A 15,720-nucleotide genomic window follows, 5' to 3' on the forward strand; every position below is an offset into this window, starting at 1 on the left:
TTTGTTGCTGCAAAGTTTTTGGACTACAAAATGGTAGATAGCAAGTCTGTTATTACCCAAGTCCAGGAATTGCAAGTGATTATTCACGATCTCCTTGCTGAAGGTATAAATCAAATTAATATCGATGTTGAAAGTAGTAATCTTAGTATTTTTACTAACAGAAATTTCATTGAAGGTCTTGTCATCAATGAAGCATTTCAAGTAGCAGCGATGATTGAGAAGTTGCCTCCTTTGTGGAAGGACTTCAAAAACTACTTGAAACACAAACGCAAGGAGATGTCCCTTGAAGATCTCATTGTTCGGTTGAGAATCGAAGAGGACAACAAAGCTGCTGAAAAGAGAGGCCGTGGAAACTCAACAATAATGGGAGCAAATATTGTTGAAGAGAATAAAAAGAGGAAGAAGGCTTCTGGACCGAAATACAACCCAAGCAAGAAGCGGTTCAGTGGAAACTGCTACAACTGTGGAAAAACCGGACACAAATTTACGGAGTGTCGTGCTCCGAAGAAGGACAAGAAGAAGGGTCAAGCAAACATGGTTGAAAAGCATGATGATGTTGATGATTTATGTGCCATGCTTTCCGAATGCAACTTGGTGGGCAATCCTAAAGAGTGGTGGATAGATTCTGGAGCCACTCACCATGTTTGTGCTGTTAGAGAAGCTTTTGCTACTTATGCTCCTGTTGGACCCGATGAGACAATTTCTATGGGAAATGCTTCAAAGGCCAAGATTGAAGGATGTGGGAAGATATTTCTCAAAATGACTTCCGGCAAAGTGGTGATTTGAACAACGTCCTTCATGTTCCCGAGATTAGGAGAATTTAGTCTCTATTGGACTTCTTGTTAAGAATGGTTTTAAATGTGTTTTTGTTTCCGATAAGGTTGTAATAAGTAAGAATGAAATGTTTGTAGGAAAAGGTTACCTCACTGAGGGCCTTTTCAAGTTGAATGTAATGGTTGTTTAAAATAATAATAAAATTTCAGCTTCGTCTTACTTACTTGAGTCAAATGAATTACGGCATATACATTTGGGTCATGTCAATTATAAAACCTTACGGAAAATGATTAATTTGGAAGTATTGCCCAAGTTTGAATGTGAAAAATCAAAATGTCAAGTATGTGTGGAATCTAAGTATGTTAAACATCCTTATAAATCAGTTGAAAGGAATTCAAATCCTTTAGACTTAATTCACACAGATATTTGTGACATGAAGTCAATACCATCTCGCGGTAGAAAGAAGTAGTTCATAACTTTTAATGACGATAGTACTCGATATTGCAATGTTTACTTACTTAATAGTAAAGACGAAGCAATAGACGCATTCAAGCAATAGAAAAATGAAGTTGAAATGCAACTTAATAAGAAAATCAAAATGATAAGAAGTGATAGGGGTGGTGAATATGAATCTCCTTTTGAACAAATATGTTTAGAATATGGAATTATTCATCATACAATGGCCCCTTACACGCCCCAATCCAATGGGATTGCAGAAAGAAAGAATCGTTCATTAAAGGAGATGATGAACGCATTATTGATAAGTTCTGGTTTACCACAGAACTTGTGGGGGGAAGTCGTTCTTACGGCTAGCCGTATACTAAATCGAGTACCCCATATCAAAACACAATCCATTCCATATGAAAAATGGAAAGGAAGGAAGCCCAACTTGAATTATTTTAAAGTGTGGGGGTGTTTGGCAAAAGTGCAAGTTCCTAAACCCAAAAGGGTAAAAATAGGACCGAAAACCGTTGATTGTGTTTTCATAGGATATGCAACTAATAGTAAAGCATATCGATTTCTGGTTCATAAATCAGAAAATCCCGACATTCATAATAATACGGTTATAGAATCAGATAATGCTGAGTTCTTTGAAAATATATATCCGTATAAAAAGGAATGTGAGTCGATTGGTGAAGGATCTAAACGACCTCGGGAAGAAACAAAAGAAAGTACACTTAACCAAGAAGATCCAAGACGTAGTAAACGTCAAAGAACGTCTACTTCATTTGGACCAGATTTTGTGACTTTCTTATTGGAAAATGAGCCTCAAACATTTAAAGAAGCTATGTCTTCTTCGGAATCATTGTTATGGAAAGAGGCGGTCAATAGTGAAATAGAATCCATACTAAACAACCATACATGGGAATTGGTTGATCTTCTTCCTGGAAACAAACCGTTGGGATCTAAATGGATCTTTAAGAGGAAAATAAAAGATGATGGTACTATTGACAAGTATAAGGCAAGACTTGTGGTCAAAGGGTATAGACAACGAGAAGGTCTTGACTACTTTGATACATACTCTCCAGTTACAAGAATTACATCCATACGAACGTTAGTAGCGTTAGCTGCGGTTTATGGTCTTGAAATTCATCAAATGGATGTTAAGACGGCCTTCTTAAATGGAGAGTTGGAGGAAGAAATTTACATGGAACAACCTGAAGGGTTTGTGGTTCCAGGTAAAGAAAAGAAGGTCTGTAGACTTGTTAAGTCCCTTTACGGATTAAAACAAGCACCCAAACAATGGCATGCTATATTTGACCAAACAATGTTGTCAAATGGATTTAAGATAAATGAATGTGATAAATGTGTGTACATTAAAAATGTTCCAAATCACATAGTCATTGTTTGCTTATATGTGGATGATATGCTCATAATGAGTAATGACATTGCCAACATAAATGCTACTAAGCGTATGCTAACTAGCAAGTTTGATATGAAAGACTTGGGAGTTGCTGATTTAATTCTGGGAATTAAGATCCATAAGACTTCTCAAGGTCTAGCATTGTCACAATCTCATTATATTAAGACAGTACTTGAAAAATTCAAGCACTTGGGCTTTAAAGTTGCAAAGACTCCAATTGATGTGAATCTTGCATTAGCAAAGAACAAAGGCCAGAGCATATCACAATTGGATTATGCTCGTGTGTTGGGTTGCTTAATGTACATCATGAATTGTACACGACCAGATATAGCTTGTGCTATAAGTAAATTGAGTCGATATACGAGCAATCCAGGCCAATCTCATTGGATGGCCATGAAACGAGTTTTGGGGTATTTAGTACATACCCAGGACTTTGCTTTGCACTACAATAAATATCCTGCGGTCATTGAGGGATACTGTGATGCAAATTGGATCACCGGATCAACTGATTCCAAGTCCACAAGTGGATATGTATTCACTATTGGTGGAGGAGCGGTATCTTGGAAGTCATCCAAACAAACTTGTATTGCCCGCTCTACAATGGAGGCTGAGTTCATAGCCTTGGATAAAGCCGGTGAAGAAGCTGAATGGCTCCGGAATTTCTTGGAAGATATTCCATTTTGGCCCAAACCGTTGGCACCAATATGCATACATTGTGATAGTCAAGCGGCAATTGGAAGGGCTGGGAGCGTTATGTATAACGGTAAGTCTCGCCATATACGACGAAGACATAAAACCGTTAGACAATTACTCTCTAGAGGAATTATCACGATTGACTATGTAAAGTCAAGTGATAATGTGTCGGATCCACTTACAAAAGGCCTAACTAGAGAGGTAGTTGAGAAGTCATCAAGGGGAATGGGACTGTGGCCGAGAACAAGTCATAATGGCGGTAACTCTACCTAGAAGACTGGAGATCCCAAGATCTAGGTTCAAGGAGATCAAACAAAGTCATTTATGACGGTTCAACATAGTCAACTAAACTTTTGGTCCATTCTCGCGATGAGACAATGTTCAGTACCAAGGATAAAGCATTAAGACTTTTTAATGATTTCTAAATTTGATACGGGGTATATCAAATAGTGTATCTACGGGATGACACATTTAGGAATCACCTATGTAAGTGTGAAGTGTTAGCCGCTTCAAGGAGAACTTTGTAAGGCCAGTTCTCTACGCGCTTATGAAACCAGGCGGTGTTCATGGCTGAAACGAACACAACAATGAGAACCAAAGACGGTTAAGGGTTGGTTGCATGACTTGTGGTTGTCTAGGTATACACCAAAGTTCGACGGTTCAAAGATATCAAATCTACCGATTGATCGAATATATCCGACATAAGTTCACTACGGAAAGTTCAAAGGGAAACCTACTTATCCAGATGCAATTAATCCTTGCTTGCGAATCACACAGTTTTTCATGCATACTTCCGTGATATAGCCATTCCCCATTCATGTGGGGAATTGTTGGGTTTTTTATGTATTTAATTAATATATTAAATACTTAAAAGAGGGTGAATGGTAAATGGAGGAAAATGAAATTTTGAGTTAAATTTTAAGTTTCCCCCCTTGGTAAATGGACATTGTCCCATATTGGAAGAGGAAGAGGTTTTTATGGGTATATAAGCAATTGCTCTTCTTCTAGCTCTTAAAGAGTTGAGAAGAAGGCAAGCCTCGTGCCGTCGTCGTCGCTCGCTCGCTCGGCTCGGCTTCGGCTTCGGATTCGGATTTGGTCAAATGATTGATTGATTAACTTTTTGGACCAAATTTATTTGTTAATAGTAAACTATTAACAGAAATGTTATTAAATATTTATTTTAATAACAGAATATTAATATTAAATCCAAGCCGTTTTTCTGTTTTGGTAAGAGAAAATTAACTACCCTCTTCAATTTTTCCTCTTTATTGTTGAGTAAATGACCATTTATGTAATGGCATTTATGCTGTGGCCGTTTTGCATAAACAGCCATTCTGAAGAGTTGTACCTCTTCAGATTTCAGCCCAATTTTGGCTATAAATAGGACACTATTCTGCTCAGAATTTCACTACGATTTTTTGAGTTTTCTCTCCTTCTTCTGCATACTTTTAGCATCAAACAAAGTAAAAAGTAAGTGTGATTTGCTACCGAACATTGTGTTCGCTGAAACGCTGGGGTTTGAAGTACCACTACACCAGTGTGTAATTCGTTCTATCCTGGGAGGAAATAATCCATAACCTTGGGTACTAGGAGGGGATTAAATTCCTTAAGGAAACACTGTGAATCTAGTGGGCTCGAATTGATTTTCTGTCATTTCTATTTATGTTCATTTCTGTTTATATTCATTTATATTTCCAGAATTATTTTACAAATACAGTATACTAACAAGACCTTACCCCTATCTTGTGAAAATAGAGAGGCGGTTTCCGGTAGACCCTCGGCTCAATAAAAACAAAACCAATAATGGTTTAGCAATATTTTGAAGTCCATATAAAAAACTTCAATAGAGGACCATAACTTTCTCTTTGGCGCAATGTTACTCTTATGTAATGCAAAATCAAACTTTCAAACTTTTTATTTAGCAACTTCAACTAAATATTATTTAGACGCCTACTAAACCTTAAGAGCCTTTTTGGAAAGCCACCTAAGAATTGAATTTGGGTGTAATTGAGTGTAATTATACAGTGTGACATGTTTGTTTGGCTAAGTAATTGCTTGGTCAGCATGGAATTGGGTGTAATTACACACTCCAATTCTCCAGGGAAAGGTGAGAATTAGTGGTAATTACACTGTATAATTACAAGGTTACTTTTTAATTTCTTTTCTTTTTATTTTTATTTTAATTTATTTTCATTATAAATTTTATTTCCATTAGTTCAATTTTTTTATTTTATTTTTACTTTTTAATTTCTTTTTTAATTTTAAATATATTTTCTTTGTACATTATTATCTTTTATTTCTCTACCTTTACTTTTTGTGATTCCTTGTAATTGCTCGTATATTTTATTTTTTATTTATTTTATTTTCTTTATTTAGCGTAACTACGTTATTATTCTAGTTTTTGAAACTACACCTCCTAATATTAGAAATAATAAGTCATTAATAAACTTGGCATATAATGAGTGATGTCATTAAAGTAGAATTTCGTTGCTGAATGAGGTTATAAACTTATCGTGTTTCCTATTTTTAGGTTGTATTGGAATTTATTTTTATTATGTTGGAATTTGACATATGTTACAGTTTCTTTTTGGGATCTTGAAATTGTGTTATATTTATGGTTCCAATTTATTTGTTTTAGTAGTATTGGCTTGTTATTTCACATTGCATGTTGTTTATCTTTTTAGCTAGAATTGATAAATTAGTTTTGTCGAACATTTGCATAACGTTATGGCATTGTATTTATAAATGTTAATTTATTTTATCAAACATGCATTCCATGATGTTCTTATATAACATACGTTTTTAGTTTTTATAATTAATTAAATTAAATATGGAGTAGAAAATATATAATATAGGTAACAAATATATGATTACTAATTAGTGTATATTCAAAAAATTAAATATGCATTTTAAATACCAAAACTAATATCATTTATACTTATAAAAAATTATTTATAGGCATATATCTATTATATTAACTTTTAAATTTTGATAATGACTTCATTTAATCTAAATGTGTAATTACACTTGTGCAAACAATACGCTTGTAATTACACTGTAATTACGTTATGACAAACATAGAAGTCGTCGTAATTACTAGGCTGTGTAATGACTATCGTAGTAATTACACCAATTCTAATTAACGGGTGACTTTCCAAACGGAGAAAGAATAAAAAAATGTAAGTTATTTGAAAAAAAGTACTTCTATCTCCTAATTTATTAATTTCCCAGTGTACCTTTCTTTACGGGAGGATAAATGGTTTAACATTTTGGCTGTTTATTGCTTTACGCTCTCTTTATGTCAGGTGAAATTAAATTTGTTCATTTATGTTTCGCCTACTATCTATGTTAATCATTGTGCACAAAGCATCCTTTTTTAAAATTAAAAGAAATATTTGATCTACACCTCAATTCAGCTTTATTATATACTAAACCATTCCTCATTAATTTAAATGCATGTATAAATACAACCTTCTTTCTCCTTTGCCCTTTTTGTCTCTACCGTCTCTTCTCCTCTTCATCTTTGTGTAAAACTTAAAATCGAAAAACACAAAAGAGAAGAATAAAAGATGTAGAATAGGAAAAATGATACTATATAGCCGAAAAAATTATAAAATTTATATATATATATATATTTGTATATATAGATACATTCTATATGTTATATAAAAATTATACAAGTTCTATATATTTTTTCGGCTACTCGATGTAAATAATTTCTGGCATGGGCTAAAAGTGATAATACCCCTTTAGAATATTAGAATCAGGCTGTTTAATGTTTAATTACTATATTTATCAAGCTGCAAAGAAAAAAAGGTTAGAAGGGAAAAGAGAGGTAAATGGTAGTACTCGGCTCGGGCTGCCCAATTAGGTGAATACCGATCCAAGCCCAGTAAAAATTGAAACTAGCCGTTACTCTACCCGGTTGCAGACTTAAATTTTAACATTTGAACTTTCAAAACCATTTTTCCATTTTTAGCTCTTCTATCTCTCCCAAAAATATCTAAATTTGAATCCAATCAGTAATCAAAAGAAACCCTATTTCAAAGTTTGAATCTTTTCTTGAATTCTGGGGTTTATTCTCCTCGTTTACTTCTTCAATGGCTCCTACACCAAAGAATCAGATAACCCCATCTCCATTATCAAAATTGTATCAATGCCATGTTGTTAATTCAAGAACCCCACAATCGAAACATCGTTTAAACTTCACTACAACAGCAAAAGAAGGGCCACCTCCAGAGCACCCGGTTGAGGTTATAGGTCGTATTCGTGATTACCCTGATAATAAAAAGGACAAATTTCTATCAGCATTACAAGTAAACTCAGATCATCGGTCCTTACGCGTTAGGACTGACATAGGGTGTAGAGATTTTACACTTGATGGCGTGTCGTTGTCTGAAGAAGAGGATCTTGATGAGTTTTATAAGAAATTTGTGGAGTCAAGAATTGATGGAGTGAAATTAGGTGATAAATGTACAATAATGATGTATGGACCAACTGGTGCTGGTAAAAGTCATACTATGTTTGGGAGTGTTAAGCAGCCTGGTATTGTGTATAGGTCATTGAAGAATATATTGGGTGATGAGAATAGTGAGAAAGTTGGTGTTGGCACATTTGTTCAGGTTACTGTTTTGGAGATATATAATGAGGAAATTTATGATTTGTTATCGACGACTAATAGTGGTGGTGGATTTGGTTTTGGTTGGTCTAAAGCCAGTGCTTCTAAGGTAAAAATAGATTTTTCTTCTGGCAATTTTTGATAGTTGATGCACTGTTGTGGATATATGTAGCATAGACTAGTAGTATCTTATCTGATATTTTTTTCTGTATCATGTTTTTTTATCGATATGTTTCTTGAGTTTGAGAAAAGTTATGCTAGTAAATTCACATGCAACCTGTGTTTATTTGTATCAAGGAAAATGCTTATAATGCTCCAGTTTCTAAATGTGCTAGCTGATGTACTTGAATTTATAGCAACCATTATTAGGTTATTGTTTAAGTTTTCTTGTCAATAGCAAATTCAGTTGGCTTTCTGTAGTTTTGTGTTAAATAGATGTGCTAGTTGTTATTTAAGTGACATTTGCTCAATGTAGTTCAATATATTTTCTCTCACATAATTCCACTTATTGTTTCCTCCTTAGTATTTCCCCCACCTGACTGGGATAGTAGTGGTCTTGTTAAATACCGAAATGCTAAGGAAATTTATGATTTGTTATCGACGACTAATAGTGGTGGAAGATTTGGTTTTGGTTAGTCCAAGGCTAGTGCTTCTAAGGTAAAAATAGAATTTCTACTAGCAATGTTTTGACAGTTGATGCACCGTTGTGGATATATGTAGACATAGACTAGTAGTATCTTATCTGATATTTTTGACTGTAGCTTGTTTTTGTATTGATATGTTTCTTGAGTTTTTAGTACAACATGTTTAGTTCTGTATTGTTGATTCTGCTCCTGAACTGATGAGCCTTAGCATTATAATTTTGGTTTGAGAAACGTTTTGCTAATTTATTCACATGATAGCTGTGTTTATTTGTATTTAAAATGCGCTGGCTGATGTACTTGAACTTGTAGCAGCCATTATTAAGGTTTTTTATTGTTTAAGTTTTCATGTTAATATGAATTCCAGTCGACTTTCTATAATTTGTGATATACAGATGTGCTTTTTGCTATTTAAGTGACAATTGCTCAATGTAGTTATCACATAAAACATGAATCCCCTTTATGTTCCCTCCTTAGTATTCCCCCGACCTGACTTGGGATAGTAGCGGTCTTGTTAAATTCCGAAATGTCAGTAACTTTCTAGTGCTTTACCTAAACTCGCTCGACATAAATAACACCTATACAGAAAATGTCAATGAGAATGAGGTGTCGTTTTCATTGTTGATCAATGACTAACAGACGTTTATACTCAGAAGTTAGTAACTTAAGTTCGCTATCATGTGAAACTTTAAATATGAGAAAGGAGGTACGATTTTGCTTACTGATTTTTATGTCCATACAATGTTGGTCCTGTCCTTTACCTTTGCAGGTGAAGCTGGAAGTTATTTGCAAAAAAGCAAAAAATGCAACTTTTATCTCGGGGACTGAAGCTATAAAGATATCGAAAGAGATCCAGAAAGTGGAAAAGAGAAGAATCGTAAAGAGTACCCTGTGTAATGAGAGGAGCTCTCGGAGCCACTGCATGGTAGTATATGTTTAATCACATTTTCATGGAAATAAGTTCGTTTTATTTCTAGTTTCAGCTATGCATATTCGTCTTCAATTTCACTAAAGGCGGCTAAAATGTCATTGTACAGATAATCCTTGACGTTCCAACAGTGGGAGGGCGACTGATGCTTGTGGACATGGCTGGTTCTGAGAATATTGAACAAGCTGGTCAAACTGGTTTGGAAGCAAAAATGCAGGTAAGAGTTCTGGATTCTCTTTAGCTCGCTTATTATCTGATTTTCCTTTTAAAGTACCTCAAAATATATGACCATCTCGTTGATATAATTGTTGTCTTACTGGTATTAAATATTGCAGACTGCGAAAATAAACCAGGGAAACATTGCATTGAAGAGGGTTGTTGAATCAATTGCAAATGGCGATTCTCATGTTCCGTTTAGAGATAGCAAGTTAACAATGCTCCTACAGGTAAATTTTATGTATATACCATTTATATAGTATGGGCAGATTGCTTTTAAAATTTGTTCGTAGACTTGCTGACGTTGATTCAACTATATTTTATGTAGGATTCTTTTGAAGACGACAAATCTAAAATTCTCATGATATTGTGTGCGAGCCCGGATCCTAAAGAACTCCACAAGACAATCTCTACTCTAGAGTATGGCGCCAAAGCGAAATGTATTGTCCGTGGCCCTCATACGCCGTTGAAGGAGAAAGGTTCAGAAGATTCTTCCTCATCGGCAGTTATTTTGGGATCAAGGATTGCCGTTATGGACCAGTTTATCTACAAGCTTCAGATGGAGAACAAGCTGAAAGAGAAAGAGCGTAATGAAGCTCAGAAAGAGCTTATGAGGAAAGAAGAAGAAATTGCTACACTGAGGACCAAACTTGAGTTAGTACAAGGAAAGGGAACGGAGATAACTGAGGAGGAGATCAATGTTAAAGTGAACGAGCGAACTCAGATGTTGAAGAGTGAGTTGGAAAAGAGGATACAAGAATGTCAGAAAATGGCAAATGAAATTGTTGAAATGGAAAGGAGGAAGATGGAAGAAAGAATGTTCCAGCAGCAACAAGAATTTGAAATGCTACGGAGGCGCTTGGAGGAGATGGAAGCTGAGCTTCGCCGCTCTAGGGCTGAAAGTGGATCATCAGTACAAGTGGAGGAAAATACTTTCGCGAAAAGACTGCAGGATATTTACTCTGAAGATGCTGCAGGAATGGTAAAATCTATGGATTTGGACAGATCAATTGATATGGACAACGGAAAACGTGATATACTGGTATATAAACCTGAAGGTGGTAACACTTTTCAAGCAATCTTGGGCTATCCCAACATAGGCAATTCAGGAGAAGTTGAAGATCCTGCTGTCAATCTTGGGTTGCCACATTTCGCCAATAAAGCTAGCCTGAGCACTGTATTTGAAGAGGACGAAGAAGGTGATGGTGAATTGGAGGTGCAGAAGGAGGTCATTGAGGAAAAAAGAATATGTTCGGGTCTGCTAAATCATGACACGAGTTGTTTGAGACCAGTTCCTGATGATTTCAGTGATTTATCAAAGGACACCGATGTTTGTATGGGTGCAGCGCCTTCTAGAAAAGTGCTTATTGAGAACATCTTCACACTCTGTGGAAATTATAGAGAGCTTTCTCATCATAGTATAAGTCCAGCGAAACATGCAGAGAAGAATGTTAACGATGCTGATTTCTCATCACCTACAGTTAAGACAATCGGAGCTGCAAAAGATTTTCATACTCCATCAGTAGGTTTCTCCAAGGATCATTCGCCATCAGTTTATCCCGAGACTATAAAAAAGTCATCAGTAAATCAGACGAGAATGTTTAAGAGCTCTTATGATTCAAAGGAGAACTTCAACCCTACTGGTCTATTAACTCCACAGTCAGTTATCAAAGAAGTCGCTACTGGACTTTCTCCCAAAGTAGGAGAACATCTAAGTAGAACACCGTTTGTAACGGTGAAAAGATATGTCAATAACTCTTAGTTGATATGTATATGTTTGATTTTGTGTGAATCATGTATGTAATCTCACGTGACATTCTGATATTTTGCTCTTGAGTACATTGCATATGTACTCGTATGGGATTAACTTAGTGATTCAGACTTGAGTTTGATTAACTAGTTTTGCTAACACAACAGAAAATTGGTAGTTGGGTCTATGTAGTTAAAATTCTGCTCAATCTTCGCCTACTCTCAGCTGCCAGTATGGTGCAACAAACAAATGTGTTAACCTTACGCTTAGTTTGCATGTTTGAGCAAATAATGTCCAATTTTTTTTTACTGCAACTCTTCCCTTGTTGTGTGGCCCTCCGAACTGCCAGGTGCACAAGGCATCTCACATTCACGCAGGTGCCGGAGAATGGCCGCACCCTAAGAGGTGTGATGTAGACAACCTAACCTTAATGCAAGCATTATTGGCAGCTTCCGCGACTCGGACGTGTGACCTATAGGTCACACAAAAGACAACTCTGCCATTGCTCCAAGGCTCCCCTTCACACACGCACAGGCACAGGCACACGCACACACAAACTATCGGTAAAAAGATTGAGAAAACAAGATAGCAAAATGAGTTTAGTGATGCATGATATGTCATTCTAAACTTGATGCGGATACTTGAACGTGCAGCAAATGAACTTCACAAGTTGATCTAACAAGTAACAACTGAGACTCAATGAAATGGTAACAGAAGAGTTTCTGATGCCCAAGTTGTCTTAATCAACAGCAACCATCCCGGATACAGTGTAGGCGAACTAATCATATGTTTACTTCTAAAAATCAATTCCAACTCATGAAAATGGCATTAGGCTTGTGAGGAATATTAATTTATAGATAGTTTAATCACATAGTTCACACATGCTCTTTTTAACTCACTGTGAACGGTGGCGGAGCTAGAGTACCGGAAACGGGTTCGGCCGAACCCAGTAGCTTTGGATAGAACCCTATATTTATCTTAAAAAATCTATTGAATATATAAAAATTATTAATTTAGAACCCAATAACTTAAAACAATTAGAATCCCAAACTCATTAACTCGAATGCCTGGCTCCACCTCTGATTGTGAACTTTTGTCAAAAAGAAGAAACATTAGAGGAGTAAGATGCTGGCCAGAAAATATCATAAAACTTTAGCGGGACAAAATGAATATAAAAGTAACAGATGTGGTGAAAATTTGGGAGAAATAACAATGCTGTTGAAAAATTGGGACAAGATGAAAATAGAATCAACAAATATGGTGAAGATCTACACTTTCGAACTTCTGAATGATGGAAAAATTTAGGACAAATAACAATGCTGAAACTGGAGAAGTAGCTGTTGAAGAAAGAAGTTGATTATGAAGCTTTCATACCGTCCAAGCCAACACTAGCCTGCACGAAAGACCAATGCATCATTCACAAACTTAAGTCAACCGTAGTTTTGTCTGAAACTTGAAAAGAGTATTAATGTCATACCAGAAACTTGTGGATTTGCTGAAGTATAGGCGAAAACGTCGTACAAAACTTTTCCATATCACCATAGATGTCACCGTTGCCACCTATAACCTCCATGAACTTTTTCCTATCTGGAGCAAGCTTTATGGCAACCTTTGGTTCACATTTAGAAACACGTTAGCACGTTTTACAGGTACAAAAGATCAAAATGTACTTACAGCTGCTATGACAAGAGACAAGCGATTCACATATATACATTAGAAGAGGTGAAATTCTGGTATGAGGTCATTATTAGATGGACAACACAGTGAAGAAAGTACCGTAAAGCTTGAACTAGCAAGCCATCCGTGCCATTTCTTCAATGTCTTGGCGTAAGAATCGTTGCAAGCTTGGGAGATTGACCAATCTTGATGCTGAGCTAAATTGTGAAATAGTACCACTATGAAGTCCATGGCTCTGCAGCGTTAGCAGAATGATCGATTAGTCTGACTTATCTTAACACATTATGTAAGTAGAGTTTGTTCATCAAATAAGCAAATGCAAGCTTGTTATGCAACAAAGGGAAAGGGCTACATAACGAGGATGGAAAAACAATCGCGTACCTTGTTAACCATAGCAAACCATTGGTACAGCTAGATGAAGATTTAGCAGTCTTTATCTCAACTTCTGCCTGAACGAAACTGTACAAGTAGTTGAATCTCGACGTGTTATCATTATACTTGGATTCTAACCTCTGTAAGGAAACAAACATTATATTCATCGTTAGGACGAATGTAAGATATTTAAGGTACATGTATTGTTCAAATTGTTCAATGTAAGGTAGGTTTTCAAAAAGAAGAACTCTGAATGATACTGTTATACATGAAATCTGCAACACAAGTTGCGATATTTGTAATATTTAAACAGAAGAAACAAAGAAATGACAAACTCACCGATATATTTCCATTGATGTCAGATTTAACCACAGTCATAGCAGCTCCAAATTTATCTGGCATCAGGGTGTTAATTTGTTAAAAAACTTCAGATAACACAAATACATCTATCTATGAGAATCCAAGTATGCACCAGTTTAGCACAAAAGGTTGTTAAAGTGGTGAATGTACTAACATCATGCAATCTTTTCTAAAGGGCAGCCTGGTACACTAAGCTCCCGCTATGTGCGGGGTTCGAGGAAGGGCCGGACCACAAAGGTCTATTGTACGCAGCCTTACCCTGCATTTTTGCAAGAGGCTGTTTCCACGGCTCGAATCCGTAAACCTCCTGGTCACATGGCAGCAACTTTATCATGCAATATTCTCTACTAATAAAAATTGGTTTCGATACTAGAAGTGTAACAACAACAACATACTCGGTGTAATTCCATAAGTGGGGTTTGGGAAGGGTAGTATATACGCAGACCTCACCCCCTACCTTGTGAAGCTAGACAGATTGTTTCCGATAGACCCTTAGCTCAATGAAAGCAAAATCACAGAGTAATAATCATGATAAATTTAGAGAAAAGTTTTGAACCTAGAATTGGCAATACAAGTTTGCAAACTTCCAAGAAAGGTTTAGTCATCAGCTCCCCATGTTCAGACTTGACATGCTTCATTCCTTCCAAAGCAGGGGAAAACAGTGTTCCCTCCATATTTGCCTATTTTACTGCACATAAAAAACACAAAGGATGAAAATGAGTGAAACAAGCAAATTGGATTACAGAATATGCCAGTAAACTTATGAATGAAAATGATTATACAGATTTTTTTTTTGAAACAAGCAAATTGGATTGCCAGTTTCTATACAGAAATGATGTTTCATATACAACAAAGGATGTAAACAAAAAAAAAAAAAACAAGGGAAAATGACACTGTTTAGCTGCCCTCAAAATAATAGCTGAAAAATGTATATCTTTTGTATATATATACATGTCTATATGTTATATACAAAAAATATGTAAATTATATACACTTCTGTGGCTACCGGGATGTAAAAAGTTTCTGTTGCGGGCTAAAAGTGATCTTTGCCTACAAGGGACCACTAAAGATATTGTTTTATCAAAATCCTTGCAATCCATATTTATGGGTTCTAAAAGATTTACAATGACCAAAAATGAGGGGCAATTTATCTTAGACAATACAAGTTTATTAATGAACATAACGACCCTATTGTTCCGATAGTGAGAAGAACCTACGATAAGTTTTTTGAGAAATTTCCAAATGAACAATTTCAATAAGATCCGGTCCTGGAAAATTTCCAAACGAACAATTTCAACGAGATCTTTTAATTTCGGTCCTAGCTATTCTTGATTCGGCATTAAAAGTATATTGACTTTTCCCCAATAAGCGAATGCTTTTGTATATAAATACTGACAGCTGAAAAACCATATGAAGAAAACAAGAGAAAAACTGGAGAAAACAAATCATATAACATGTCAAAGTACATAAATATAACAGGAATGATTTTAAAAAGAAAAGAACCTGGGATTTCAATGTTTAGATGTGGAACAATAAGGTTGCAGGTCAGATGATGTTGTGTGTATTTTTTCAGTTACATATCTTTTTATGAGGAATGAGATATAATCTTTATTAGAATTAATTGTTAGTAAAGTAGACAAAAATGCACATAAAGAGAAAAGGGAGTGGTTGTCACGTTTAATAACGGCTTTTCAAATTAGCCGCTGCTTCTACGATATGTGCGGAAAGAGTCATGTAGGTTAGTGGAATTTATTTTCTCTTTCTATTATTTAGGCACAATTAAGGTGCTATTACATTTTTCTGTGTTATTTTCAACAATTGGAATAA

The 15,720-nt window shown here is 35.6% G+C and overlaps 2 protein-coding genes across 2 annotated transcripts; one reads left to right on the forward strand and one right to left on the reverse strand.

Annotated features, from left to right (window-relative positions):
- The first annotated feature begins 7,301 nt into the window (after positions 1-7,301).
- LOC109205876 (kinesin-like protein KIN-10A) lies at positions 7,302-11,630 on the forward strand. The gene is made up of 5 exons (XM_019368636.1): positions 7,302-8,058; positions 9,360-9,515; positions 9,628-9,735; positions 9,854-9,964; positions 10,063-11,630. Exons 1-5 carry the CDS (start codon positions 7,432-7,434, stop codon positions 11,494-11,496), a joined length of 2,436 nt encoding a protein of 811 aa, XP_019224181.1. The 5' UTR covers positions 7,302-7,431; the 3' UTR covers positions 11,497-11,630.
- Positions 11,631-12,538: 908 nt separating this feature from the next.
- LOC109205875 (glycolipid transfer protein 1-like) lies at positions 12,539-15,522 on the reverse strand. The gene is made up of 7 exons (XM_019368635.1): positions 15,397-15,522; positions 14,450-14,581; positions 13,873-13,928; positions 13,543-13,673; positions 13,261-13,396; positions 12,962-13,093; positions 12,539-12,877 (listed from the first exon to the last, which is right to left on the reverse strand). Exons 2-7 carry the CDS (start codon positions 14,565-14,567, stop codon positions 12,842-12,844), a joined length of 609 nt encoding a protein of 202 aa, XP_019224180.1. The 5' UTR covers positions 14,568-14,581; positions 15,397-15,522; the 3' UTR covers positions 12,539-12,841.
- Between the last annotated feature and the right edge of the window lie 198 nt (positions 15,523-15,720).

This window comes from Nicotiana attenuata, unplaced genomic scaffold, assembly GCF_001879085.1.
Source record: "Nicotiana attenuata strain UT unplaced genomic scaffold, NIATTr2, whole genome shotgun sequence".
Lineage (NCBI taxonomy): Eukaryota > Viridiplantae > Streptophyta > Magnoliopsida > Solanales > Solanaceae > Nicotiana > Nicotiana attenuata.

Bases quoted from the DNA above. Each gene is read 5' to 3' on its own strand.
- LOC109205876 (XM_019368636.1), top strand. From the start codon at position 7,432: ATGGCTCCTACACCAAAGAATCAGATAACCCCATCTCCATTATCAAAA. The intron at 9,516-9,627 runs GTAGTATATGTT...GTCATTGTACAG, and splicing joins GCTCTCGGAGCCACTGCATG to ATAATCCTTGACGTTCCAAC. The intron at 9,965-10,062 runs GTAAATTTTATG...TATTTTATGTAG, and splicing joins AGTTAACAATGCTCCTACAG to GATTCTTTTGAAGACGACAA.
- LOC109205875 (XM_019368635.1), bottom strand. From the start codon at position 14,567: ATGGAGGGAACACTGTTTTCCCCTGCTTTGGAAGGAATGAAGCATGTC. The intron at 13,674-13,872 runs GTGAGTTTGTCA...GTTTCCTTACAG, and splicing joins ACATCAATGGAAATATATCG to AGGTTAGAATCCAAGTATAA. The intron at 13,397-13,542 runs GTACGCGATTGT...CTAACGCTGCAG, and splicing joins GGTTTGCTATGGTTAACAAG to AGCCATGGACTTCATAGTGG.